General features: G+C 40.0%; 1 protein-coding gene across 2 annotated transcripts; it reads right to left on the bottom strand.

Moving 5' to 3' along the window:
• Window positions 1–1230: 1230 nt before the first annotated feature.
• Window positions 1231–25005, bottom strand: LOC132377881 (dentin sialophosphoprotein-like). Of its 2 annotated transcripts, none has more exons than XM_059944362.1 (8): window positions 21257–25005; window positions 18496–18780; window positions 15377–15462; window positions 9175–9258; window positions 7337–7483; window positions 6083–6211; window positions 2461–2583; window positions 1231–1349 (listed from the first exon to the last, which is right to left on the bottom strand). In XM_059944362.1, the coding sequence occupies exons 1-8, from the start codon at window positions 24444–24446 to the stop codon at window positions 1335–1337; spliced, it is 4059 nt and encodes a 1352-aa protein (XP_059800345.1). In that variant the 5' UTR covers window positions 24447–25005; the 3' UTR covers window positions 1231–1334. The 2 variants fall into 2 exon arrangements, with proteins under 2 accessions (XP_059800345.1, XP_059800427.1); XM_059944444.1 differs by having other exon boundaries at window positions 9175–9252.
• Between the last annotated feature and the right edge of the window lie 38 nt (window positions 25006–25043).

Genomic DNA, 25043 nt, shown 5'->3' with positions numbered 1-25043 from the left:
CTCTCGTTTCCCCTTTGACATCAGCCCATTTTCTCTTGTGCCTCAAAGTATCCCAAAACATCATCCATAATAAAGGACTTTTAACATCTTATTAATGACACAAGTCAGGCTCACTGGTCTGTTTCATGGAGACATTACTCACTTTGGACACACTGGATAAGTAGGTAAGACCCAAAGGCTTAGCAATTTACAGGATGGACCAAACTCCTGATTTGGAGAGGGTTTTTGAGCCAGATGCATTGAATCTCCAACAGGAATGAAAGAAGCAAGAGGGCACGAGTGCTGCGGAGGCAAAAGCAAGATGAAAAAAGGACTACATGAAGGAGAGTCCGTCAGGGAACATGGACTTAACTGAGGCACAATAGGACAGAAAACAGTAAAGCAGAGAAACAGGCCCTTTGGCCTATTATGTCCATGTCAGTCATGATGCCAAAATAAGCAATCACTTCTGCCTGCTTATTAACCAAATTCCTCCATTCGCAGCATACTTAGATATGTATCTACAAGTTCCTTAAATGCCATTATCATATCTGTTTCTATCACTACCGTAAGGCACCAGAAAAAGTCATGCCCTCATATCTCCCTTAAACTTCCCCCTGTCACCCTAAGCGCACATGTTCCAGAATTTGACATTTTTACCCCAGGAAAAATTTTCTAAATTTCTACCAGGTCTTCCCTCAGCATCCGACTTTCCAGAGAAAACAAGTTTGTCCAACCACCACCCCTTATAGTTCATACCCTCTAATCCATGTGGCATCCTGGTACATCTCTTCTGTACCCTTTTCAAAGCCTCCACATCCTTCGTGTAATAGAACAGCCAAACATCTACAAACTGGCCGAAGTTCTACAAGCAAATGATTCCATAAAATGGTGAAGGGATAATGATCAAATAATGGATTTTGATTGTGTATTTTAAAGAATAAAATATGCCAGCATTTATAATTACCCAAGAATGCAAATGATTTAACATCTTACCATAAAGTTAGTGCTTCTGGCAGTCCAATACCCCTTCAGTATGCCAGTCCAGACCAAAGGTTCCCAACTTGTGGTCCACAGACCCCTCAGAGAATGGTGAATGTCCATGACATTAAAAAAAAAGTTAGGAACCTCTGCTCTACAGTGTGTGTACAAGTTTCTGGTGAGCTTTCAGCCCATGAAAATCTCTTCTTCGCAGTGATTAAAGAAACACATGCAATCTCTTAGTTTGGTTTCCATAGATTGAGTTTATTAGCAGTATTACAGATGCAAACTTGTATGATTTACAGTTCGGTTATAGTTTATAATGTTGATAATATCCAGCGAATATATATAGAAATAAATCTCCATTTTGCAGTTTACATTGTTAATTCCTAGAAAAGAAAGAAAATAGAATAATTAAACATAATCATTCAGCAGATCGTCTCATCCACATGACTCCAAAGAGTTGGTTCCAACTTGCTCAACAGGTAAAATGAACAAGCAGGCAACCCATTCATTGCTGAACATTTTAGTAATGATATCTGGAGCTTTCCATATTCAATTTAAAGCTGCCTTCCTGAACAGCTATCAAATATGAAAACCAGGTTTAATGTTTAATGAAAGCCCAGCAGAGAATATATCCAGAGGGAATTGGAAGCTAAAGGTGCATGCTTCAGTTTATCCTTTCCTTTGACTCATCATCAAGTAGAGAAACCCTTCCTGTCAGCTCACTTTCTCAACCACAGCCACTGCCACCCCTCCATCCCTTCTCCTGACACCTTACCCCATCTAGTCCTTTCATGGTTAGCTGCCAAAATTTCCACACTGACTCTAAATATGTAACCATCCTAAACTAGAGATGTCAGCACCATGCTAATAAGGTCTAATCTGAGTCCACCACTCCTGCCAAAGGATAAGATCTCCCTTGGGTTTCTGTTTATTACCCACTGGGGAAAGATATTTCCAATAGTGGGCGATGGAAGCAAAGCCATCTTTTATTGTCGATTCATGGGAAAAACTGAGTATTTAACTAAGGGCAGAGAAAGCTTAAAGAGCAGACCACATATTGTTTGACTAGAGTCAAGCAATCCAGGATGTATTAGATTCCAGTTTCTCGCTGCAGAGGTTGATTAATGAATCTGCTGAATTTCCGACAACAACTTAATTGTTTAAAGTGACAGTTTTTGCTATTTGTTGCTGTAGGAGTCACAATTTTTAATTTAGAGTTCAATCAAGTGGCAAATTTATTTTTCTTTCAGACAATGAAATGGATAGTCACAAACTTTTCTCACTCAAGGCTCTTCCAACCTGCAGGGATGGGAGATTCGCCTGATTGGGTAGGGACAAACTCAATGTTGGGTCCAGTGGGAATAGTCAGAAAGAGTGCCTGAACCCACTTAAAGTAAGCCACCTTTTTCAAAGGAGGTAAGAAGATAGTTTAAAAGAAAAGAGTAAATACAAAGACAGCTATAAAACAAAACCAGAAGTTCCAGGGTATCTCACCATTATAGCATTAACAATATCATTCTTGTTGTGCCTGAGAGCTCGTACAGCTTTGCCTCTTGAGACATTTGCCTGGGCCATTACCAGCTCTATATCTCTAGCTTCCAGTCCCGTTTCATCCAGCTGAAATTTAAGCAAATGGCAAAGGTTATAATGGTCCAATCAAAAAATGTTCAAGTCTGGGCAATATATAAAAAAAGGCTTAATCATCATCATATTGCTGTTAATTTGATGCAACTACGTCAAATTGGTTACAACAGTAGCCATGCTCATAATGCACCTCACTTGTGAAACAGTCATTAAGTTATAGAAAGATGTCTCTTTAGAAGAGGGATTAGGAGCAATTTCTTAAGCCAGACGATGGTGAATTTGTGGAATTCATTGCTTCATATGTAGAGGCCAAGCCACTGGGTATATTTAAAGTGGAGGTTGATAGGTTCATGATTAGTCAGGGCTTCAAAAGTAAGTGAAGAAGACAGGAGAATGGGGTTGAGAGGGAAAATAACTCAGCCATGATCAAATGGTGGAGCAATTTCAATGGCCTAATTTTTTTCCTACATTTTATGGTTTTATTATGGTCAATCCTCTTCATTCTTGGGTCCTCCCTAACAAGGATTACTGCCAGGCTGGAATAAGCACCTTCTGTTATTTCCCAATGACCCTGGTGTTCACTTCGTTTGTTGTGGAGCACAGGAAACCACGTCATCCAAACTGAGTTCTGTTTTCCCCTCTTACCTTCATCTAAGGGAATCCAAACCAGCAAAATATGCCACAGCAATGAATTCAAGTCCTTTGAGAACTGTATACAAATGGAATGTGAGCTGCAGTCTTTCTCTTTTAACTCTCATCTGACAGTATGACACGTTACAGTTTGGGATAAAGAAGAAGGTAGTGTTGGGTCTCTTAAAGAGCATTAAGGAGCATAAATTCCCCCCTCCCAGGTCCTGATGTGATATACCCCAAGTTATTGAGAGAAGCAAGAGAAAGGATTGCAGGGGCCTTAACCAATATCATCTTGTCCACGGGCAAGGTCCTGGAAGACTGGTGAGAAGCTAATGTTGTTCCATTATTCAAGAAGGATCATCCTGGAAAGTATAGACCAATGAGTTTCTTGTCAGTTGTAGGGAAGATATTGGAGAGAATTATTAGGGATAGGATTTATGAGCATTTTGAAAGCCATGGCCTCATTAGGGAGAACCAGCATGGTTTTGTGCAGGAAAAGACTGTCTTACTAATTTGATTGAGTTTTTTGATGAGATGACAAGGGTGATTGGTGAAGGTAGGAGTTGTGGATGTTGTCTACATGGATCTTAGTAAAGCGTTTGACAAGGTCTCTCATGGGAGGCTCATCCAGAAGATTGAGATACATGGGATCCATGGTGAACTGGCCGTTTAGATTCAGAACTGACTTGCCCACTGTCTTGTGGGTAGTGGTCAAAGGGACTTTTTCCAGCTGGAGGTCTGTGATTAGTGGCATTCCATAGAGATCTGTACAGGGACCACTGGTCTTTGTGATGTATATCCATTACCTGGACAAAAATTTAGATCAGTGGGTTAGTAAGTTTGCAGATGATACAAAGATTGGTGGTGTTGTAGATAACGTAGGAGACTGGCAAAGAATGCTGCAGGATATAAATCAGTTGAATATTTGGGCAGAGAAATGGCAGATAGAGTTTAACATGGCCAAATATGAAGAGACAGTACACTGTTAAGAGAAAGAGCCCTAACAGTTTTGATGAGCAGAGGGATCTTGGAGTCCAAGATAATAGTGAAATTGGCTACAGAGGTTGATTAGGTGGTTAAGAGGGTATATAGCATGCTTGCCCTTATTAGTAGAGGAATCGAGTTCAAAAGTAATGTTGCAGCTTTATAAAACTCTAGTTAGGCCACATTTGGAGTATTGCATACAGTTCCATCACCCTTTTATAGGAAGGATGTCAAGGCTTTGGAGAGAGTGCAGAGGAGGTTTACCAGCATTTTGCCTGGATCAGAGGGCACGTGAAACTTGGGTTGTTTTCTCTGGAATGGCAGAGGGAAGATCTGATAGAGGTTTATAAGATTATGAAAGGCATAGTTAGAGTAGAATGACAATATCTTTACCACAGGGTTGAAGAAGGTCTAATTCAAGAGAGCATGCATTAAAGGTAAGGGGGCAATTTCAAAGCCGATGCGAGGGGTAAGATTTTCTTTTCTTCTTTTTTTTAAAACACACTGCGAGTGGTGGGTGCCTGGAATGAGCTGTCTGGGTGGTGGTAGAGGCAGAAACTTTGGAATCTTTTAATGAGATGTTTAGATAAACACATGAAAGTGAGGAATATGGAAGGATATGGACATTGTGTAGGCAAATAAAGCTTGTTTAGTTAACCGTTTGATTACTAATTTAATTGGTTTGGCATAACAATACTCCTGTGCTGTACTGTTCTATAGTCTAAGAATTTATAGGACAGAAAAGGCTGCAGAACCAAGTCATTTATTTTCAATCTCCTAACACCCTTGTGAACTCTATCATTTTCTCCATTTATCTAACTCAAAACAGAAAATACTGGAAACACTCAGCAAGTAAAGTGGTTTGACATTTCTTGGAACAGAAATAAAATTAACATTTCTAGTTGAAGACCCTTCATCAGAATGTTAACCTGAAACTTTTACTCTTTTCTTTCTAGGTGTGTCACTTGACCTACTGAGTATTTTCAGCATTTCTATTTTCATTTCAGAATTCCAGTCTCTGCTTTTTCTGATTTTTCCATTGCTTGACTGCCTTGAGTCTACTTGTTTGCATTATGTTGATGTCTTTAAATAGTTAATTAATTTTGCAGTCAAATTTGACAGGGTATTAATCATCCCCATCCTGAATCCTTTCTTCTTACTCCTAAGTTCCTCAGTTTTAATGAGTCCTTTAAGATTTAACTACCTTTCATAGTCAGCACATTAGAAATGATCAAAGGATAATTATGGGATCCATTTGGTTTCAAAAACTCATTTTAGAATTGCATTTTACATTAGACCTTCAGTTAAGGATATCAAAGTAGAAAGATGGAATTGTGACTGTGAGGTAATAACAGTAACAATAACAGAGAGTTCTGGACATACTCAGCAGGTCAGGCAACATCCATGGAGGTAGAATCAACACCAAACTGAACTCCTTTCATTAGGAAGAGGAAGGCACATCACCTTGACACATCAACTCCGTTTCTGTTTCCAAAGATGTTGCCTGCCCTTCTGATTATTTCCAGCATTGTATACTTTGACTTCCAACAACTATAGTACTTTGATTTTAGGTATTATCTGTAGAAGCTCAAAAAGGCTGTCATGTCACAATACTATTCATATGACTATATCTCCATTGTTCATTCTTTCTCATGAGGTACTAAGCTAATTTATGTCATTGCTTGCAATCATTCTGCATAGAATCTACCTTTAGTATGCTAAAGTAATAATAATATAGGTGAAAGCTACAATAAAGGTCAGGAGGAGGTTATATAATGGTATTTTTCCCCGAGACACTTGTGGTGTGAGATTACTATACATTACAAAAGTGGGAAAGGAAAGAGTGATACTGGTTTGTGTCCTAATGACTGTAATGGTCGACGTTTGAACTCAAAATGATGCAGAAGCATTTCACCTCCTCTTCCTCGCTCTCCTCCTTAATACTATGTGTTGGAGTTGTTTCAGGGATCAAAGTTGCGTGTTCAATAGGAACTTTGAACTTTTCAGCAGCAGCTTTATGAGCCTGTTGGGACAGATCTTCAATCTGGAAAAAGAGTAAACAGGAGAAAGACTTGTGTTTACATAGCGCCTATTAGGAACCCAAGATTTCTCCAAGTACTTTTGTAATTTCGTCAATATAAATAAAACATCAACTTACGCACAACATGGCAATAAAATAAATCTGATTTTGAAGAGACAGTTTATAATAATAAGGTTATTGGAGAGGGCACAAACAAACTCTCCATTTTTTAAATTAGCATCTTGGGATCTTTAATGGCCCCTTTGGAGTTCTGATTAATGATTGCAATAGGAATTATTGCACTAAAGTTTAGCCAAAAGGTTCACAGATGCAGTTTGGAAGACTGACGTTGTAATTCTAACTCAGTGATGAATCCACTACCAACCAATGCACCTCTGTCCTCTACAAAGGTGGACACTGATCCACTTTCATAGCTTAGTAATTTCTCTGCATCCCATTTCAATACAACAATCACAGGGTTTGAATGTGAAGATACAGAGATGATGCTGGATAGCAGCATCAAAATAAGGGGTTGGCTATTCAGGGCAAATGAGAAGTACTTTCTTTCATCCAGTGGGTAGAGAATCATTGGAATTCACTGACTAGCAGGCCTGTAGAGCTCAGTCACTAAAAGGTTTTGGATACTGAAAGAATCAAAGGATGTAGGACTAATAAAAGGAAAACAGTGCAGAACTGAAAGACTAACCTCGCTCTTATTGAATGGCAAAGCAGTTATAAGAGGCCACTGACCTACTTCTTACTAGATTTATGGGCAATCCCACCCTCAGCACCTCAACCAAACAACCAGAATAAAACAGTCAAGACTGAGGCTAGTGTTTCTTTGATAGATGAAGTTCTTTAGAGTTATGGAACAAAGACTCAGAGAAGTTGACAGTTTGGCCATGGTTTACTCCACTGGCAGCACAAGCTCGAATTAATGAAAAGTGCAGCTGTATACCCAGGTTCTCCCCCATTTCACTGAAGTTCCCAGGACAGTTACAAAACAGAGCTTGTACAAAGTAAGGTTTGTGGCAAGTCCAAATATAGAGCAGAGTCTCCCGTATATCTAAGCCCCACGTTTTAATTAAACAGTTGGCATTCGATGATACTAAAGGACCCAATTATTCACAGTTACGAATGGATCCTTACCTTTGCTTCCCCAAAGACTATGTAGATGTCAGACACCGGACTCTTGAAAACATCTGGTTTTGTTATAACAAACAAGATGTTTTTAGACTTTCTGATTGTGATCCTTGTTACACCATGTACCTGTCGCAGACCGAGCTTGGACATAGCCTGGGAAAGAATTTGTGGGGTGGGATGGGGTGGGCAAGTAGGAGAGAGGAAATGAGAGTCAGAAACAGAGACAAAAAATAAGCGAAAGAAGGAAGAAATAATGGAGTGAAAGAGAAATACCGATGACACATGGGTAGATCGTACGTGATCATAGGAGAATATAGAAGGGCAAAAAAGAGAAACAAGAAGCAACAGTGAAGGGCAGTAAGGGGAAGAATTAGATGGAGGCAGTGAGATGGGGCCATTGTAGAGGGAGGCAGAAAAGATGAGGGAGCAGTGAGACAATAAGAGGCATCAAAATGGAAAGCAGCATATCACAGATGGGTGAGAAAAGTGCATAGAAGAGAAAAACAGTGAGAGAAATACAGAGGGACGGAGAAGGGCGAGATTAAGGAAGAAGTGAAAGATAAGAGGGAAATGATTAATTACAGGTCAAAAAAGAGCAGAGTAAATCAGAGTGAGAGGTAATATTTATTACAAAACATTTTTAAAATCCATATGCAAATTGTTATTTGTTCAATAACTTTCCTCTTGGCATTTGATATGAAGTATTAGTTGGTGGATTCAAAAGTCATTAAGTTCTGAGACCAACATGCAGCTCGACTTGCATTGATCCATGTATTGTGGGTTATATATTCAGAATGAAATCCTGGCAGAAAACCTCTAGTCTAGACCATCACCCAAAACATTGTATTTTGTTGGTAACTATGAAATTCAAAGAATCCCCCTTATTACCCTAGGTGCTTCTTCCAAGACTATGTTTAGTGTGGAGAAGTAATCACTCAGGAGATGAAGACTAAGAATATCTCATAGCCAGGGAGTTGATGGAGGTACCTGAGCCATCGGCTGACAGTGTAATTCTGTGAGAAAGCCTATCTAACCATATGAAGGTATATCTCATTTCACGTGACTACACTTCCATATCTAGGTTCATGCCAGATAGCTCTTGCCAAACAAACCCATGGAAATTCTCAAAAAATGTGAACATTCTCCTAGGTCTTCCAGTATTAATGACAAGGTATTTGTAGGGATGGTTAGGCTAGCATGCTTTTGTCATTTTAAAATCTGTTTCCTGAGTGATTGTCCAGATTACAGTCATAGAACTGCTATACTATCTTATTCCTATTGGATAACTAAACATTTGTATTCATGCTTATTAATGTACAAGAACTTTGTGGATAAATGCATCTACGTCCAGGTACACATTGGTTCATACATTTACCTTCATGTCCAGCTTTGTGCCTGTTCATGTGTACACACACACACACACGCACACACACGCGCACACACACACACAATACTTGTTCCTGTGTCTCCACAAACATAGATGAGTTCACTTTGCTCATGCCCATACTTCTACAACTAGGTACATACATGCCTGTTTATATCTTTACATGCAAGTCTAGGTTCATGAGTCGATATGCATATCTGTGCATGTCCATACACAGTTTTCAAAGTTTTCATGGTTTTCAAAGCATATTTGTGTCTACAGATCTGTGTCTTGGCACATGGCTGTTCACTCCACATACTGATAGGTGCATGTTGACAGTAAATCTGAACACTTGTGTCTAGCTGCATGCCTATCCACACAGCTATACAACATTGTCTCTGCCATGGCCCACTGCCATTAAGCAAGGTGTCAGTGCACCCCGGGTTGGGAACCCCTGGGCTAAGGGCACAGTTTGACTCACCTTTCGTGCCTTCTTTTCACTGCGGCTCTGTTTAGCTTTACTCACAGGCTCGTCACCAATCCCCACCGCTTGCGCCAACTGTGACTAGAAGTAATATTTTTCCAAAAAAGAAAAAGAATGAATTATATTTAATTTTCGTAGACATTGATTATCATCCCATGGATGTAGACAAAGTAGCCTTGCTCTACCAACACAAACCATTCCTGTTTAGACATAACAGGAATGGGGGTTAAATATAGCAAAAAGTACTATCCTCCACTGAGGCCATAGTCACTCTCAGGGCAGCTACAACACAGATGAGTCAACCCTGAACCCCATTGTTCCTCCTTGTCTCCCACAGTGATATGGACTGCCATATATTATCGCCAATGTGCACCACAGGAGGAAGAGCTGACACATACATATTCACATGTTTAATTTGCCTATTTACAGAGAAAGATCAGAGTGAGTTGGGGATCCCCAAAGACACCAAGAGAAATCAGCAAGACTACTAAACACACATGCGAGATCTTTGGTTTAATTAATGCCAGTAAGTCATGATAAACTTTTAGAAATCACCAGTTAAGGCACAGTTGGAACTTTATAGCCAATATTCAGCACCACACTCAAAAAAAGTTACTAAAGATTTGGAACAGAAGTGCAAAGGAAATATATTAAAATGGAGTGACGGATCAATGGCTGTGAATAAGTTTACACAGATATCCTTTAGAAAAGTTCAAATATCCAAATAAATCCAATTGCTGCTCATAAATATATGTGTGTGTCACATTTGGCTTCTGATGTTCAGTTCCATTGATTTTTAATCCGGTTACACGAGGACAAGTTTCTATCCCAAATCTGATTCAGTTACAGGCTCTGCTCATGTATCTGCTTTATTTCCTGCCAGCTTCTTAAAAGATTAATTCATCTTCGGCATCTTGGAGGAATGCTTAGCTCAGTTCAGCAAGGGCAGTTTGGCAGTGATTCCGCCAAGATTTTATCCAATTTCTTTCTGAAAGTTATATTGAATCTACTTGCTGCAGTGATTCAGACAGTGCAGACTAGATCATAGAAGCATTTTATGCAAAATTAAAAACTCTTTTCATTGATTTTCAATCACCTTGTATCTGCACCAGACTATTATTGACACTTCTTGATCTTGGGAATAGTTTCCTCCTGAGTTCGTATTGCAACCTTCTGAAAGTCTAACAGATCTATATCTTTGTATCCTCTTTAGACACAGGCAAGGTGCCAGAGGGCTGAAGGGTAGCCAGTGTTGTTCCTCTGTATGAGAAGGGCAACTGGGACAAATCGGCAAAGTATAGGCTGGTGAACTTTACATCAGTGGTGGGGAAATTACTGAAGGAGATCTTCAAGTATAGAATTTATTTGTATTTGGCAAAGCATGGACATATAAAGAATAGTCAGCTGGGGTGACGCTGCCTCACAAATCTGATACAGCTTTTCGAATAAGTGATGAAAATAATTGATGAAATTAAGGCAGTGGAAGAATTCCACATGCAATTTCGTAAATCATTTGACAAGATTCCTCAAACTAAGCTAGTCCAGAACATTAAAGCACATGGAGACTTGATAAATTGGGTTCAAAATTTCTTTGGTCATGGGGGACAGAGTACTGGGCAAAGGGATGTTCTCTGACTTGAAGTCAGTGACTAGTGCTGTTCCTCACGGATCAGTGCTGAGACCTCTGTGGGAACGTGTATCAAAAGTATAAATAAATGTGTGCATTGTCAGATTGGCAAGTTAGAAAGTGATATGAAAACTTTTGGCATTGTGAATAGCAAGAAAAGTTATAAAAGGATATAGCAAGTTAGACGGTGGTTCAGTGGAAATTTATGCAGAGAAATGGCAGATGGAACTTAATAAGTGGAAAGTGATGCACTTTTGGAGATCAAATACAAAATGAGAATATGGAGTAAATAGCAGAATTCCTCAGAGAAATAAGATGCAGAGGGGTATTGAGGTTCAAGTGAATTGCTCCCTGAATGTGACAACACAAGCAGAGACACAAGGTGATAAGGATTATGTTTTGCTTGCTTACATTCATTGATCAGGGAATTGAGTATAAATGTTGGGAAGTCACATTGTAGCTGTGGAAAACTTTGGTTAGGGCAAATTTAAGACTGTTTTATGTAATTATAGTATTTTGTCGCACTGTAGGTAGGATATAGAGGGTTTGGAGATGGTGCAAAAGCAGTTCACAGGATAGTACCAGGACTGGATTGTATTAGCTACAAGGAGAGGAAGTACAAACTTGGCTTGTTCTCTTTGGAGTATCAGGGGCTGAGGGAACACCTAACAGAACTTCATAAAACGATGAGAGGCTTTGAAAAGGTGGATAGTCCGAATCTTTCTCCCCAGGGTGAACAAATCAAATACCAGAGTGCTTCCATATATGGTGAGAGGAAAAGTTTGAAAAAGAGATTTCCAAAACATGTTTTCCCACCTCCCCCCCCCCCCACCCCCAAGAAATGTGCCTGGGAGCTGGTAGAAACAGATACAAGAGCAATGTTTAAGAAACATTTAAACAGACACATGAACAGACAGGAAATGAGGGATATGGACCATGTGCAGGCAAATGGGCAGAGTTTAATTTGACATCATGTTCTGTCAGACACAATGGACCGAAGGGTCTGTTTGTTTGCTGTGTATTTCTATAGTCACACAAATCTCACCTTGATTTTCTCTGCTCTTTAAAAAATAAGCTTTTGTTTTCTCACATTTTTTCCTGTAATAAGAAATTTTAACCACCCTGTATGATTGGACCATAAAACCACAAGACATAGGAGCAGAATTAGGCATTTCAGCCCATCGAATCTGCTTCACTATTCCACCATGGCTGATTTATTTTTCCTCTCAACCCTATTTTCCTGCCTTCTCCACATAATCTTTTATCAAGAATGCATCAACGTCTGCCTTAAATATATTCAACAACTAGGCCTGCACAGCCATAGTGGCAATGAATTCCACTGAATCACCACCCACTATCTAAATAAATTCCCACTCATCTCTGTTTTAAAGGGGCATCCCTCTATTCTGAGGCTGTACCCTCTGGACCTAGATTCCCCCTCCTGAAGAAACATCCTCTATCTAGGCCTTTCAATATTCCAATACATTTCAATGAGCTCCTCCCTCATTCTTCTAAACTCCAGCCGGTACAGGCCCAGAGCCATCAAACGTTCCTCACATGTTAACTCTTTCATTCCAGGTATCATTCTCGTGAACCACCTCTGGACCGTCTCCAATGCCAGCACATCTTCTCTTAGATAAAGGATTGAAAATTGCTCACAATCCTCCAATTGCAGTCTGACCAGTGCCTTATAAAACCTCGACATTACATCCTTGCTTTTATATTCATTTTTGTGATGACTAGAATGCTAACATGGCATTTGTCTTCCTTACACTGACTCAACCTGTAAATTAAACTTTAGGGAACCTTGCGCCAGAACATCCAATCCCTTTGCACTGCTGATTTTTGAAATTTCTCCTCATTTAGAAAATAGTCAATTCCTTTATTCTTTGTACCAAAGTGTAAGGCCATGCACTTCCCTACACTGTATTCCATCTGCCACTTCTTTACCAATTCTCCTAATCTGTCCAAGTCCTTCTGCAGACATCCTACCTCCTCAACACTGCTTGCCCCTCCACCCATCTTCCTATCATCCACAAACCTGGCCACAAAGCCATCAATTCCATCATTCAAATCATTAACATTGATGTGAAAAGAAATGGTCCTAATACCAATCTCTGCAGAACACTGCTAGTCACTGGCAACCATTCAGAGCAGGCCCCCTTTATTCGCACTCTTTGCCTCCTGTCAATCAGTCAATCTTCTACCCATGCTGGTATGCTTCCTGTAATTTCCTGGGCTCTTATCTAGTAAAGCAGACTTAAGTGCAGCGCCTTGTCAAAAGCCCTCTGAAAATCCAAGTAAACAACATCCACTGACTCTCCTCTGTCGATCCTGCCTATTATTTCCTCAAAGAATTCAAACAGATTTGTTAGGCAAGATTTCTCCTTAGGAAATCATGCTGACTTTGGCCTATTTTGTTATGCATCTCCAAGTACCCTGAAACCTCATCCTTAACAATAGATTCCAACTTCTTTCCAGCCACTGAAGTCAGGATAACTGGCCTACGATTTCCTTTCTTCTGCCTCCCTCCCTTCTTAAAGAGTGGAGTGACATTTGGAATTCTCCAATCCTCCAGACTCATTCCAGAATCTAGTGATTCTTGAAAGATCATTATCTAATGTCTCCACAGTCTCTTCAGCCACCTCTTTCAGATCCCTAGGACGTAGGCTCATCTGGTGCAGGTAATTTATCTACTTTCAGGCTTTTCAGCTTCCCAAGCACCTTCTTCTTAATAATAGCAACGAGATTCACTTCAGCACCCTGACACTCTCAAATTTCTGGCATTCTACTAGCGTCTTCCATGGTAAAGACTAATGCAAAATACTTATTAATTTCATCTGCCATTTATTGGTCCTCATTCCTACCTTTCCAGCAATATTTTCCAGTAGTCCAATATCCACTCTCATCTCTCTTTTACTCTTTGTGTATCTTAAAAAAAAACTTTTGGTATCCTCTTTTATATTATTGGCTAGCTTACCTTCATATTTCATCTTTTCTCTCTTTATAATTTTTAGTTGCCTTTTGTTGTTTTTAAAGGCTTCCTAATCCTCTATCTTCTCATTAATTTTTGCTAAATTATTTGCCTTCTCTTTTTCTTTTGTTGCCTTAGAGTTCCTTTTCACCCACAGTTGCCTCACATTCCCTTCGTAATCTTTTTTACTCCACTGTAATACTGATACATCCAATTTTAGCTTCTCCTTCTCAAACTGCAGGATGAATTCTATCACCATTTTGATAACTGCCTCCTAAGGATTCCTTTACCTTAAGCTCTCTAATCAAATCTGGGTCATTACCTAACACCCAAACCAGAACTGCTGTTCGCCTACTGGGCTCAACCACATGCTGCTCTGAAAAACCAATTTATAGGATCCAGCATCAATCTACCCGCATATTGAAATCCCCCATGATTACTGTAATATTGCCCTTTTTATATACCTTTTCTATCTCCCTTTGTAATTTGTAGCCCATATCCTGACTACCATTTGAAGGCCTGTATTGAACTTCCATCAGGGAGTTTTTACATTGCATCATCACCAGTTAATCCTAAGAAATCTTTGGAACAATTAAGTACAAAGTTAATAAATATGGTTATCCTTTGTTTTTTGATCGAGCATTATTCCAATAATGTGAAAAATAGAGGATTCTGCAATTGATAGAAATTAATTTCTGTTTCCAGCCATTTTAATTTATCTTTTTATGGATGTAGATGGCAAGAGGAATATTAACATTTATGTCCATCCTAACTGTTCCTTGTAAAGGCATTTTTACGCCAGCCACACTGATGGTTTGAAATCACATTTAGGCTGGGTTGGTTCAGGCAGATGATCTCCTCCCTGAAGGAGGTTTATAAATCAGGCTTGTTTTCACAGCAATCCAGTAGTTTGTTCTTTTAACTAATAAGACCAGATTAATTTTCTGTTAAAAGCCTAGCATAAAGGTGGTCAGGTAAAAATTGAAAATTAATTGCAAATATAAGGTGAGGTATGAGTACCTGGACTTAGAACAATAGCACATGGAAACAGGCCCTTTGGTCCAAATGGCTCAGGCCAATCAAGGTGCACCACCCAGGCTAGTCCCATTGTCCAACTGGCACATAATCTTCTAAACCTTTCTAAGCCATGCACATGTCCAAGTGGCTTAAAAAAAATTGTTATTGTACCTTGGCCTTGTCAGTCCACTTCCACTGGAGCCCAGGACCTGAGGTAGGGGGTTCAGCAATGTTGGCCCCCACCCTCCCCAGAGCCAGTTAAATGCAGCAATCTCCCACTCCAAACGTCAAACAATGATTACATCAACATTCACAATGTCTCTGCAGCACATTTCCAAGGTGTTGCATAACAGAGACATGGAGTAGCCATTTTGTGTAAAACTCTTTAATGGATATTTCCACAAAAATAGTGGATCCCAGATGCTTCCACCATCCAGATCTCATGATTGACCTGTAAGAGTCCCCATGAGATGAACCCAGGCCACATATCAAAATTCCCTAAGTTTTGGGCAAGGTCTTCATACAATTAGTAATCAAAACAATGCAAGTAAAGCATTCACATTAATGTCTATACCACACACCTGTTCTTGTCCAGCTAGTGGAACGGAAACCTCCGGCTCCTCAAGCTCAGGGACCGAATCGTCACTGTCTGATTCATTGCAAGACCCTAGTAACACAGAATAGCAGCAGTAGTGAGACTAGGTCATTTTAAAAAAAGGTCTTAAGAAAATTAAAGATAATTTTAAATGGTAAGTATATCATCAATTTACCCCAGGTAGAGGTAAACCTGAACATTAATTTATGTCTCATTTAATCCATAATGTAAAATTTTGTAACCTTAAACCATTGGGATTGAGGAATACAGGGAGAAGCAATCTCATCATCTGCTTGGAATAGTTAATCGAAATAGCAACATGCTTTATCAAAGCAGAACTTTATTTAAATACAAAATACAAGACGGTATTTCTTTGCCATATGCATGCTACTCTAGAGGTCACAGTATTATTCTTCAAACAATGAAAACAAAGCAATAGGTCAAAAAATAAACATTCAAATGAACTTTTCTGTCTCCTTGGCTATACTTTAGTAAAAGGTCCTCCAGACACTGGGTCAGCAAACATTTATCCCCACCCGGTTCTGGTTCTCCTAACTATTGCTAGTGCTGCAGTCTCCTCGATCTGCAATTGTACAGACATGAGAAGGCACACAATGCATCCTTTAGTATATTCACAATTTCTTCCATGAAGCAAGTCTCCAATAGTCTTCCTGAGATGGGACCTTTCCCTTTGACATGACAGCACGATCCATATTGATGCCACATCTAGTGTACACCTAGTGGGCTTCACCCTCATTGTGCCTCCAACTTTTAATGATGACAAGGCTTTGTCATTTCTGTTATGATAGTATACCCATCTTCCTTTTGCCACTTCTGCTTCTAACAGCCTTTCTGTTATGGAGAATAGAATTTTACCTCATTGCAATAAGACTGATTGTAATCCATTGTAGGAGGGTATTGTAGAAGGCTAGATGGCTCAGAACTTAGCCTTTTCCAGTGTTCTGCCACCCCTTTGAGAGCCTTGTAAAATGGTTGCCAGTGAATATCTCCAAAAACTAGACAATCTCTATTCTTAACACCCTCCCCCCCAAATTTGGTCAAAGATACAAATGCCTGAAAGAACATACCACAAGATTCAAGGACAGCTTCTACCCACTGATAGAAGACTATTAAATGATTCCCTAGTCTAATAAAATGACTCTTGACCTCACAATCTACCTCATTCTGACTGTGTATCTTATTGTTTACTTGCACTGCACTTTCTCTGTAGCTGTCACGCTTCATTCTGCATTGCTATTGTTTTACCGTGTTCTGCAGCAACGCACTGTGTAATGAATTGATCTATTGGACAAGATGCAAGACAAGCTTTTCATTGTATCTCAGAACATGTGACAATAATAAACCAATACTAATAACAAATATATTTTTTCCTCTAAACAAAGCAGATTGGATCTAACCTTGGCCCAGAAAGCCACCTGAGGCTTTCTGGTAGTGAATATGATTGGTGCCTTGCTCGGCATCTGGAGGGTTTGTCCTCGATCTCGGGCAATAGAAAATTTCTCTCATTCAGCTGCAATGACCATTCACTTCCAGATGTGAAGAGTGAAAAAAATCCTAATCTCATTGTACCTTCAGTCTGGGAAGAATGATCCTTTCACCTCTGAAGATCAGGTCACCTTGAGCATCCGCTTCATCTTTTAGGTGGTAATATGAATTGAGAAAAAGTCAACCCATGTTATCTCTTTTCATCCTGTCTGACCTTCTTGACTTCCTGCATTGCTTTCTGAGAGATTAGAAGTTGCTTGTCCCCAATTCAATATAGTTCAAGTAGCTTTTGTCCTTAAAATAGATGTATTGACTACTTGGATATCTTGTCTAGATAGCGTCAAATTTAGAAGCTGTCATATATCCTCATTCATTCTCTGTAACCTTATTGGTGCTGTAATGGGTTTTACTCAGGAGTGCTTTATGATCACTGTGTACACATATGCGTGTTTTCCTGAAAGTGCTCCGGAACAGAGATCACTACACAATAGGTTCCTACACAATGTTTGCACAATCAGCACAGCTTTCAAAAGAGCTATGTTGTAAGAACTTACAGTTCAATTTTATATTCCTTTCCTCGTATTTTCTACAGGTTCACTTTGCTGACTTCTAAAGTGTTCCCATTCTTCAGGCATGCTACTTTTTTTAAAAATTCTTGTGGATCTAACACTATTCGTACTGCTTTGTTAGCCTTGGTTATAATTAGGTGCACGAGAAGGATATACTGTGGCTGTTGGCTACATCAGAAATGTTCATGCTTGATCTTGGGCCCAGTGCGCAGAGATCAAATGTTGACAAAGAAGAAAACCTGCACAAACACCCTCAGACCACAGCCCTCATAAGCAAACTGAATATGTTCTATCTTAAACAATGAGGGCAGAATGTTTTAAAATGTTCTTTTGTTTCAGTAAGCTAACAGGGCTGTACAAATAAAATCACTGTCCATTGGTTTGATTCATGTCTCATGCAACTTGCATATAAATCACTTTCTAAGTGATAGAGTGCGCAGAGTTGGATTAAGGTTGGCTCTGGTGCAGAGGTTCCTCCCAATCAGAAAGCCTGAGTCATGGTCATCCTATAAACTTCAGAAGGTAACCTCCTCATCTGCAATATTGGAATATGGCCTTTATCAACAAGGTCAACATTTATTCCAAGATGATGATACAGCGTGAGCTTGCTGGTACAGGGCATTTATGAATCATAGTGATGTGGAACTGAAGTCGCATTGAAAGTATGGAAAGAGACCATTCACTCTGTCCATATCAACCTTCAAAAACCTATGCTCTATAATACCACTATTTTAATACCTACCCCTCCAGTCCCATCAACTCCTATCTGATTTTACCACCCACCAGCATCCTAGGAGAAATTTAAAGTGGTCAATTAACTTACCAACTTGGTTTTGAGAGGAAACCAGAGTACCTGGGGGAAACTCACATGGTCTCGGGGGGAAATAAGAATTGCATACAGAGAGAACCAGAGGCCAGGATTGAACCTGGGTTTCTGGAGCTGAGAGACAGCAGAGCCACTAGCTGTGGCTCCCGGTAAGAGACTGCGTGAGGACTGGAGGCTTCCTTCCCTTAAGCTTCTCTGTTTTACCTCTGTTGACAGCAGTGGTCTCAAAAGCCCGTTGCTTCGATGGAATCTGTGCATCCGTGGATTCCGATTTAACAGGGTCCTCTTGGGGAGGGATTCTTTTCCTAACATCTTCGAGTGGGATCGGGAACGGCAGCTCATTCTCACTGGAGGAACTGGAATCTGATGGACTGAAGGCTTGACGGGTGCGACAGATGGGTTTTGTGTCCAAGGACTTGATCTCTGCTTGGATGGAGTCCAGATGATCAACCCCAGGACACTGCTCCAATTTCTCAGGGATCTGTGGGACTACAAAAATACATCTTGTTAAGTTATTGCTACATCACTTGTTTACATTGTAATTACATTTCTGTGTTCGGAGCAGACATTGTGGGCTGAAGGGCCTGTTCCTCTGTTCTGTGTTCTATTGCGAGTTAACTTGATTACTTCTGACTAATCGTAATTGTAACATATGCCACTAAATGGGATACTACCAAGTGTGAAAACAACAGGAAACGAAGCCTGAAGGAATGGACACCAACGTCTGACTTTGAAAAGTGGCCAAGTTTAGGCTTTAAACTCAGGCATGCAAACAAGTCACTGTTTTTTCACGCCCTGGGGATGCCGCATGGACATCTCAGAGTGATTTACAACCAATGAAGTTAAAGCTCTGTTGTAACATGGGGGCACTCTGCAGCAATTAGCATAAAGCAAATTTCCACAAACTAAGCAAAACAGAGCAATATCTTTTAGGTGTTTATTGAGATAACTATTAAGCAGGCTATTACAAAATCTTTGGTGCTTCTCTACGACTTATGTTCTAGGTCCAAGAGAAAAGGCAGATGGAACTTTACTTTGATGAATTATCTCAAAGAGGAGATCTCCAACCATCATCTCAGTACCTCATTGAACCTCCATCTCAGATGATGTGCTTGAGCACGCAAGTGCCTGAGGTTAACCTCTCAATTCGTGAGAGGCATGAACTGCTTCTGTTTTTGGAGGTGACTTCCAATACATCAGTGGAACATTTCTTCATGTGTCAGCTGCTTCTAGAGAGCTTTTCATTACTGAGTATAAAATTACTGGGAATTTTCTTGAGGGAAAAGTCCAAAATATCTGAAGCACTCATTCCACGTTCCCTGACAAAGTTTTGAGAAGTAGACATTTTAAAAATTTGCAGCATTTATTCTTTGGACCAAATGCTCACTTCCATGAGGAATCAATATATTGAATCATGGTGGGTATTCTGTGACTTTCCTCACGCTAGAAATTTCCTCCAAAACAGTCAGTGCTCTAACTGTTGATTGAAAATTAGGAAAATAAACTAATTTGCATAAAGGGTTCAAGGACTATGGCTTAAAGGTGGTTAAAGTACAGATCAGCCATGATCTAACTGAAAGGTAGAACAAGCTTGAGGGAATGAGTAGTGTGCCCTTGTTCCCATTATTGACAAATTCAAAAGGTATGCATTGTGGTTTATCTTAGTAACAGCAAGAGAGCAGGTATAGTTACAAATCTGATTCTAAAATAAGCGTACACTTTTATAAAACAAGTAACAAAAATAGTAAAATACTATGGAAAGGTCTAATAGTTACATGGCATCACATGGCATTGTTCAGACTTGAATTATCTGACATGGTAATTATGTGCTCACAAGTATTCTAATTTAACACAGCAATTTTGGCTGATGGAGCACTAGCTAAAAGGACCAATCAATTGTTCATCACAAAGTATCACGGAAAATAAAATGGCATTCTGACTTAAGTAACTGGGATCTTAATGATCTTTTTGATGAAGAACAGCTCCAATATCTGCATGAAGGAGCACTGGACCACAATCTTTCGATGTAAGGAAAAAGAGATTTTTAAAGATTAGCTGTTTTTTTACATGTACATCGAAACTTCAAAGTGTACAGTGAAATGCATTGTCTGTGGCAACGACCAGCATGGTCCAAAGATTGTGCTGGGGGCAGCCCGCAGGTGTTGTTGTGCTTCCAGCACCAGCATACACAACTCGTTACCCTAACTGTACACTTTTGGAATGAAGAAGGTAGCGGGAGCACCCAAGGGAATCCCGTGCAGTCACAGGGAGTGCATATACAGTCCATGCAGACAGTGGCAAGAATTGAACCCCGACTGCCATCACTGTAAAGCATTGCACTAACCTTTATGCTACCGTGCCACCAATGAAGGGATGAATTACATAACTTTAAGTGTTAGGCAGATAGCAAGTTTGTAATTCTGGCAGATGCAAAGGATATTTAGGAATGGTGTGATGGTGGTGCCCTGTGGGAGAGGTGTGGGACAGGTGGCAGAGAGGGAACGCCAGGGGCAGGGGTGGTACACCCAGCCTGAGACACTAAGCAATGTAATTTGATTCCAAACAGTTGGATTATTGATCATTACAAAATGTCTCTCTGGTGCATCCCTTTTTCCAGTTATGATTTCCCTCTTCTGACTCCCTTCCTTCCCACTCTCCATCCACAACAGAGACCCATATCAGAATCAGCTTTATCATCATCACATTTAATATGAGATTATTTTTTGCTTGCAGCAGCAATGTAGTGCAATGCATAAGATGACTACAGTACTGAGCAAAAGACTGAGGCACCCTAGCTATATATATATGTGCCTAAGACTTTTGCACAGTACTGTATGCAAATCAAGCAAGCAAAATTGAGATAAATGAGAGAACCAAAATGTTGAGAAGGAGAGAGATTCATTTTGGGTTGCAGTCCAAATGGATTAGCTTCCTTCTCAGCATTTTAATGCAACAGAAACTTTACCTGCTTGTTTGGCTTCCAGATCCATTGCATCGGACAGCTTAAACTCTTCTTGGCTTTTTTCTTCCCCTGGTGCTCTTTCAGGTGGAGCAGCATGTTTTGCAAAGCTTTCTTGGTCCTGTTGTCCTGATGTCAGTTTATTTGATGAGGAAGATACAACAGCAGAAAAGCCATCATTATCCGGTTCAGGGCAGGTTGCAGGGGAAGCTTTATCTAAGCAGGGAAGGTCTGCAGTGGAATGGATGGGTGCAGAAGCTAAATCAGATTCTGATGTTGAACTTGCTGAAGGAATTTTATTCAGTGTTGCATGAGGACACGAAAGAGGTCTATCTGGAGCTTTGCAAGATGCATTAAGCAATACATTAAATTCTGGTCCCTCTACCAGTGAATGACTAATGCAGGAAAAATTTTCGGAATGATGCAAAGTATCCAATTTTTTATCCTGAGAGCTTTCTCCAATCACATTTAGTGACATGTGGGGATAAGTATCACCCTTTTCTTCTCTATCACTGCCGACAAAGCAAATAGGTTTTTCATCTTGACATGGAGTCTCCAATGATGCACCATTGCCTTTTTTGTCACAATACAATTGTTCAGTATTTTGTGTGACAACAGGAGTATTAGATTCAGTCTGGTTTATATCCGAACTAGAATGTGAGTCTATTTCTAAATCAGCAACACCTTGGGTGCAGCTCAGTTTTTCAGGTTCATAGTATTCACATGAATCTAATATATCACTTGGCACCCCCTTGTCTCCCTTACTTTCTTTTAGGTCAGTGGGCACCTTCTTTGACAACTCTCCTGACACCACCACTTCTTTTAAAGCAACCTCATCTGCCCTACAGTCCTGAAGAACATCTTGCAGTTGTTGACAGACAGGAGAGATGGAAGAAGACATGCAAACAGGCTCTGATGGAAGAATAACATGGTCACAGATCTCAACATCCTCTGACTTGGAAACTTCTGATATTAAGTTATTGGATTCATCAGTGGAAAGTTCAAGTTCAGCTTCAGGTGCAAACTCCGGTACATTAGAGGATGACACTGCCTCATAAACATCCATTTCTGTATTTGCTTCTGCAGCTAAAGTGTGGCTATTAATATCATCTACTTTTTCTGATCCACCCTTTGAAACATCGTGAGTTACTGAAGTCACATCATGATGAGTCATATCTATGAGATCATCAGGAGTTCCTTGATCAATTATCTCTGTAACATTATTGATGGGGCTTTGAGAACACTTAAGACATTCATCAGTTGATTCTCCTGTGGAGGTAGGAAGACCCACTCCTTCTGCAGAAACTGAGACTCCAAAATTGTGATGAGAAGGTTTTGACACAGGTTCACTGATGTCCTGTTGCTGATCATCCACTATTAGAGCTTGGTCTGGGAGATCAAGTTGATTATTAATGTTCTTTTGTTCAGAGTGCAAATCCTCCAGCTGGCTAACATTGTTCCCTGGTGACATTCCTGAGAGATGTGTCTGACAAGGGTCAAGGAGATTTAGCTGACCATCTTTGCTGTTTTGAGGGATATCTGAAATGTCTTTGTGTTCACTTTCTGATGCTGAGTTTATTACATTCAATGGGTAAGCATTATCTTTCAGCTGAGTACCAGCTGGCTCTATGTTTTGATCATTATGATTTGATATTGCCTCTAGAACTTCTAATGTGCTTTCATTATGTCCTTCCAAGTGGGGGAAGGAACCTATTTCATCAGCACTATCTTCTGAACTCTTGGTCATGTTCTCTTCTACATTTGTGCTGTTTGCTGTTGATGAATCAAATGTATTTGGTTTCCCACTGTCTGTGACTTTTGAATCACCAGTATCTATTGATGTGCCTACTAAATCAGTTTTGTCAGATGTATTGGTAGAGATCTTTGCTTCATTATGTGGTATGATTTGTGCCAAATCATTTATTCTCTGATTTCCACTTAATGACATGTATGTGAATTTGTCATCTTCATCACTATTATCTTCACTTGACAGAGCACCCACAGTCTCCAAATTATGAGCACCATCTTCCAAAAGAGTGTCGGTGACCTCCGTTTGATCTTTAACATCTTCTAGCCCTACGTCCTTGGGATCATCCTTCAGTAATATTTCACAGAACTTGGTTTGACCTTCATCTGTTACTTCATGACAATTATTTTGTAACAGGCTACTGGGCTTCTCTATCTGGGAACTAAGGTCTCCTGAAATCTCTGATACTTTAGTGGAACTTATTTGTAGTGTATCTGAGATTTTAGCAAAATCGCCATCTAACACTTTGTCTTGACATAATACTGAACAAGTAGAATCTGATCTACTATCATCTGGTTGAACGTGACTGACTTCTATTTGTTTATCTTCTATTACTTGCAGAGTCTCCACACCTTCAACCTGGTTAATATCACTTCCTATTTTGACATTACCAACCTTTTCTTGACTCTCCTCCTCCAATGGAAGAGTACCCATGCCTTCAAACCAGTCAGATTCCACCTCTGGCATTGTGTTGCTGAGTTTCATTATTGCAGCAACATCTTCAATTATTTCTTTGTTGTCCTTACATGATAAACTGACTTCAGAGTTATCATCTTCTCCTGTGCCAGAAACCTCTACCTTGTCAGTGCCACTTTCTGAGTGGCTGCTTAAGACTAGCTCAGTGCACTCTCCAGTTGACATAATGGCAGCATCTGATATACACGCGGCAATCTCACCCGGTAATGTTTCCGATAATTCTACTTCACCTTCACCATCACTGAGTATCGTTTTCACATTTCCTAATTGGTCAGTATCCTCACTTGAGTTGCTGTTGGATAATTCCAGTTGACCAACAGAGTCCTCTTGGAGTTTGTCTAAGGTATGATTTGCACATTCTGCAATGACACCAGAAATGTCCAAATTGCCTGCATCAACATTTTCTGAAATATCTTTCACCATTCCATTAATGGTCTTTGGTTGAAAAGAAACATCTTCTGATACAGCTTTGGAAGTTTCCAGTTGCCCATCCACACAAACATCTGGCACATCGACACCTATAGATCTACTGGCATTATCTTCTGGTGAGAGGTGAGAACCATTTACTTGTTTAATAACATCTATTACACTGTCTGCACCTTCTAGTTTACAAGCACCATCTCCTGAATGGATACTGGCTCCTTCCAACTCTCCAACAAAATCCCCAACTTCTGATGTCTGGACCTCTGACATAATATGATCTTCTGGAAGTGCACTGGGGACCTCCAGTTTCTCATGTCCATCTCTGAGTGTTGCCTCTATGGTCTGTAACTCAACAGAATCAGGTTTTGATTTACTGCTAGAAATCTCTGTGTGATTACTGTCATCTTTTATCACCTGATTCAAAAAGGTATTGGGAGTATTCTCTAATGACAAGACTGCACTATCCACTTGATCTGTGTTGTCAGCTAAGCTTTCTAAGAGCCCTGTTTGATCATCATTCTCTTTGTCTATAGAATCCAAATCTTCTGCTTTATCAGCGCCATTGTTTTGCAGAATTTTAGAGGGTTCTGCTCGCCTATCAATATCGTCAAGAGGTGTAGAGGGAAGCTTGATCTGATTATCACAATTGTCTGAGTTGTTTACTGGATGTGTGCCCTCTTCTAAACTGGAACTCAAGACCTTTAACTGGCTGACAGCAGTTATAGTTTGAACATTCCAGAACCTTACAGGGTCAAAGCATTCTTGTGATAGGGGGACAGAACACAATATGGGATCATTTCCGAATATAGAGTTTGAACTCAACTCGGGATCTGGCAAATTAGGTTGATCAATGTCAACATCCTGTTC

Source organism: Hypanus sabinus, chromosome 1 (assembly GCF_030144855.1).
Source record: "Hypanus sabinus isolate sHypSab1 chromosome 1, sHypSab1.hap1, whole genome shotgun sequence".
Taxonomy (NCBI): domain Eukaryota; kingdom Metazoa; phylum Chordata; class Chondrichthyes; order Myliobatiformes; family Dasyatidae; genus Hypanus; species Hypanus sabinus.
This window is presented reverse-complemented; position numbering and strand designations above follow the sequence as displayed.

Excerpts from the sequence above, each read along its gene's own strand:
- LOC132377881 (XM_059944362.1), bottom strand. The coding sequence starts at position 24,446 with ATGTCAGAGGTCCAGACATCAGAAGTTGGGGATTTTGTTGGAGAGTTG. Across the intron at positions 15,463-18,495 it reads GACCACTGCTGTCAACAGAG|GGTCTTGCAATGAATCAGAC; the intron begins GTAAAACAGAGA and ends CTGTGTTACTAG. Across the intron at positions 7,484-9,174 it reads GTGAAAAGAAGGCACGAAAG|GCTATGTCCAAGCTCGGTCT; the intron begins GTGAGTCAAACT and ends ATTCTTTCCCAG.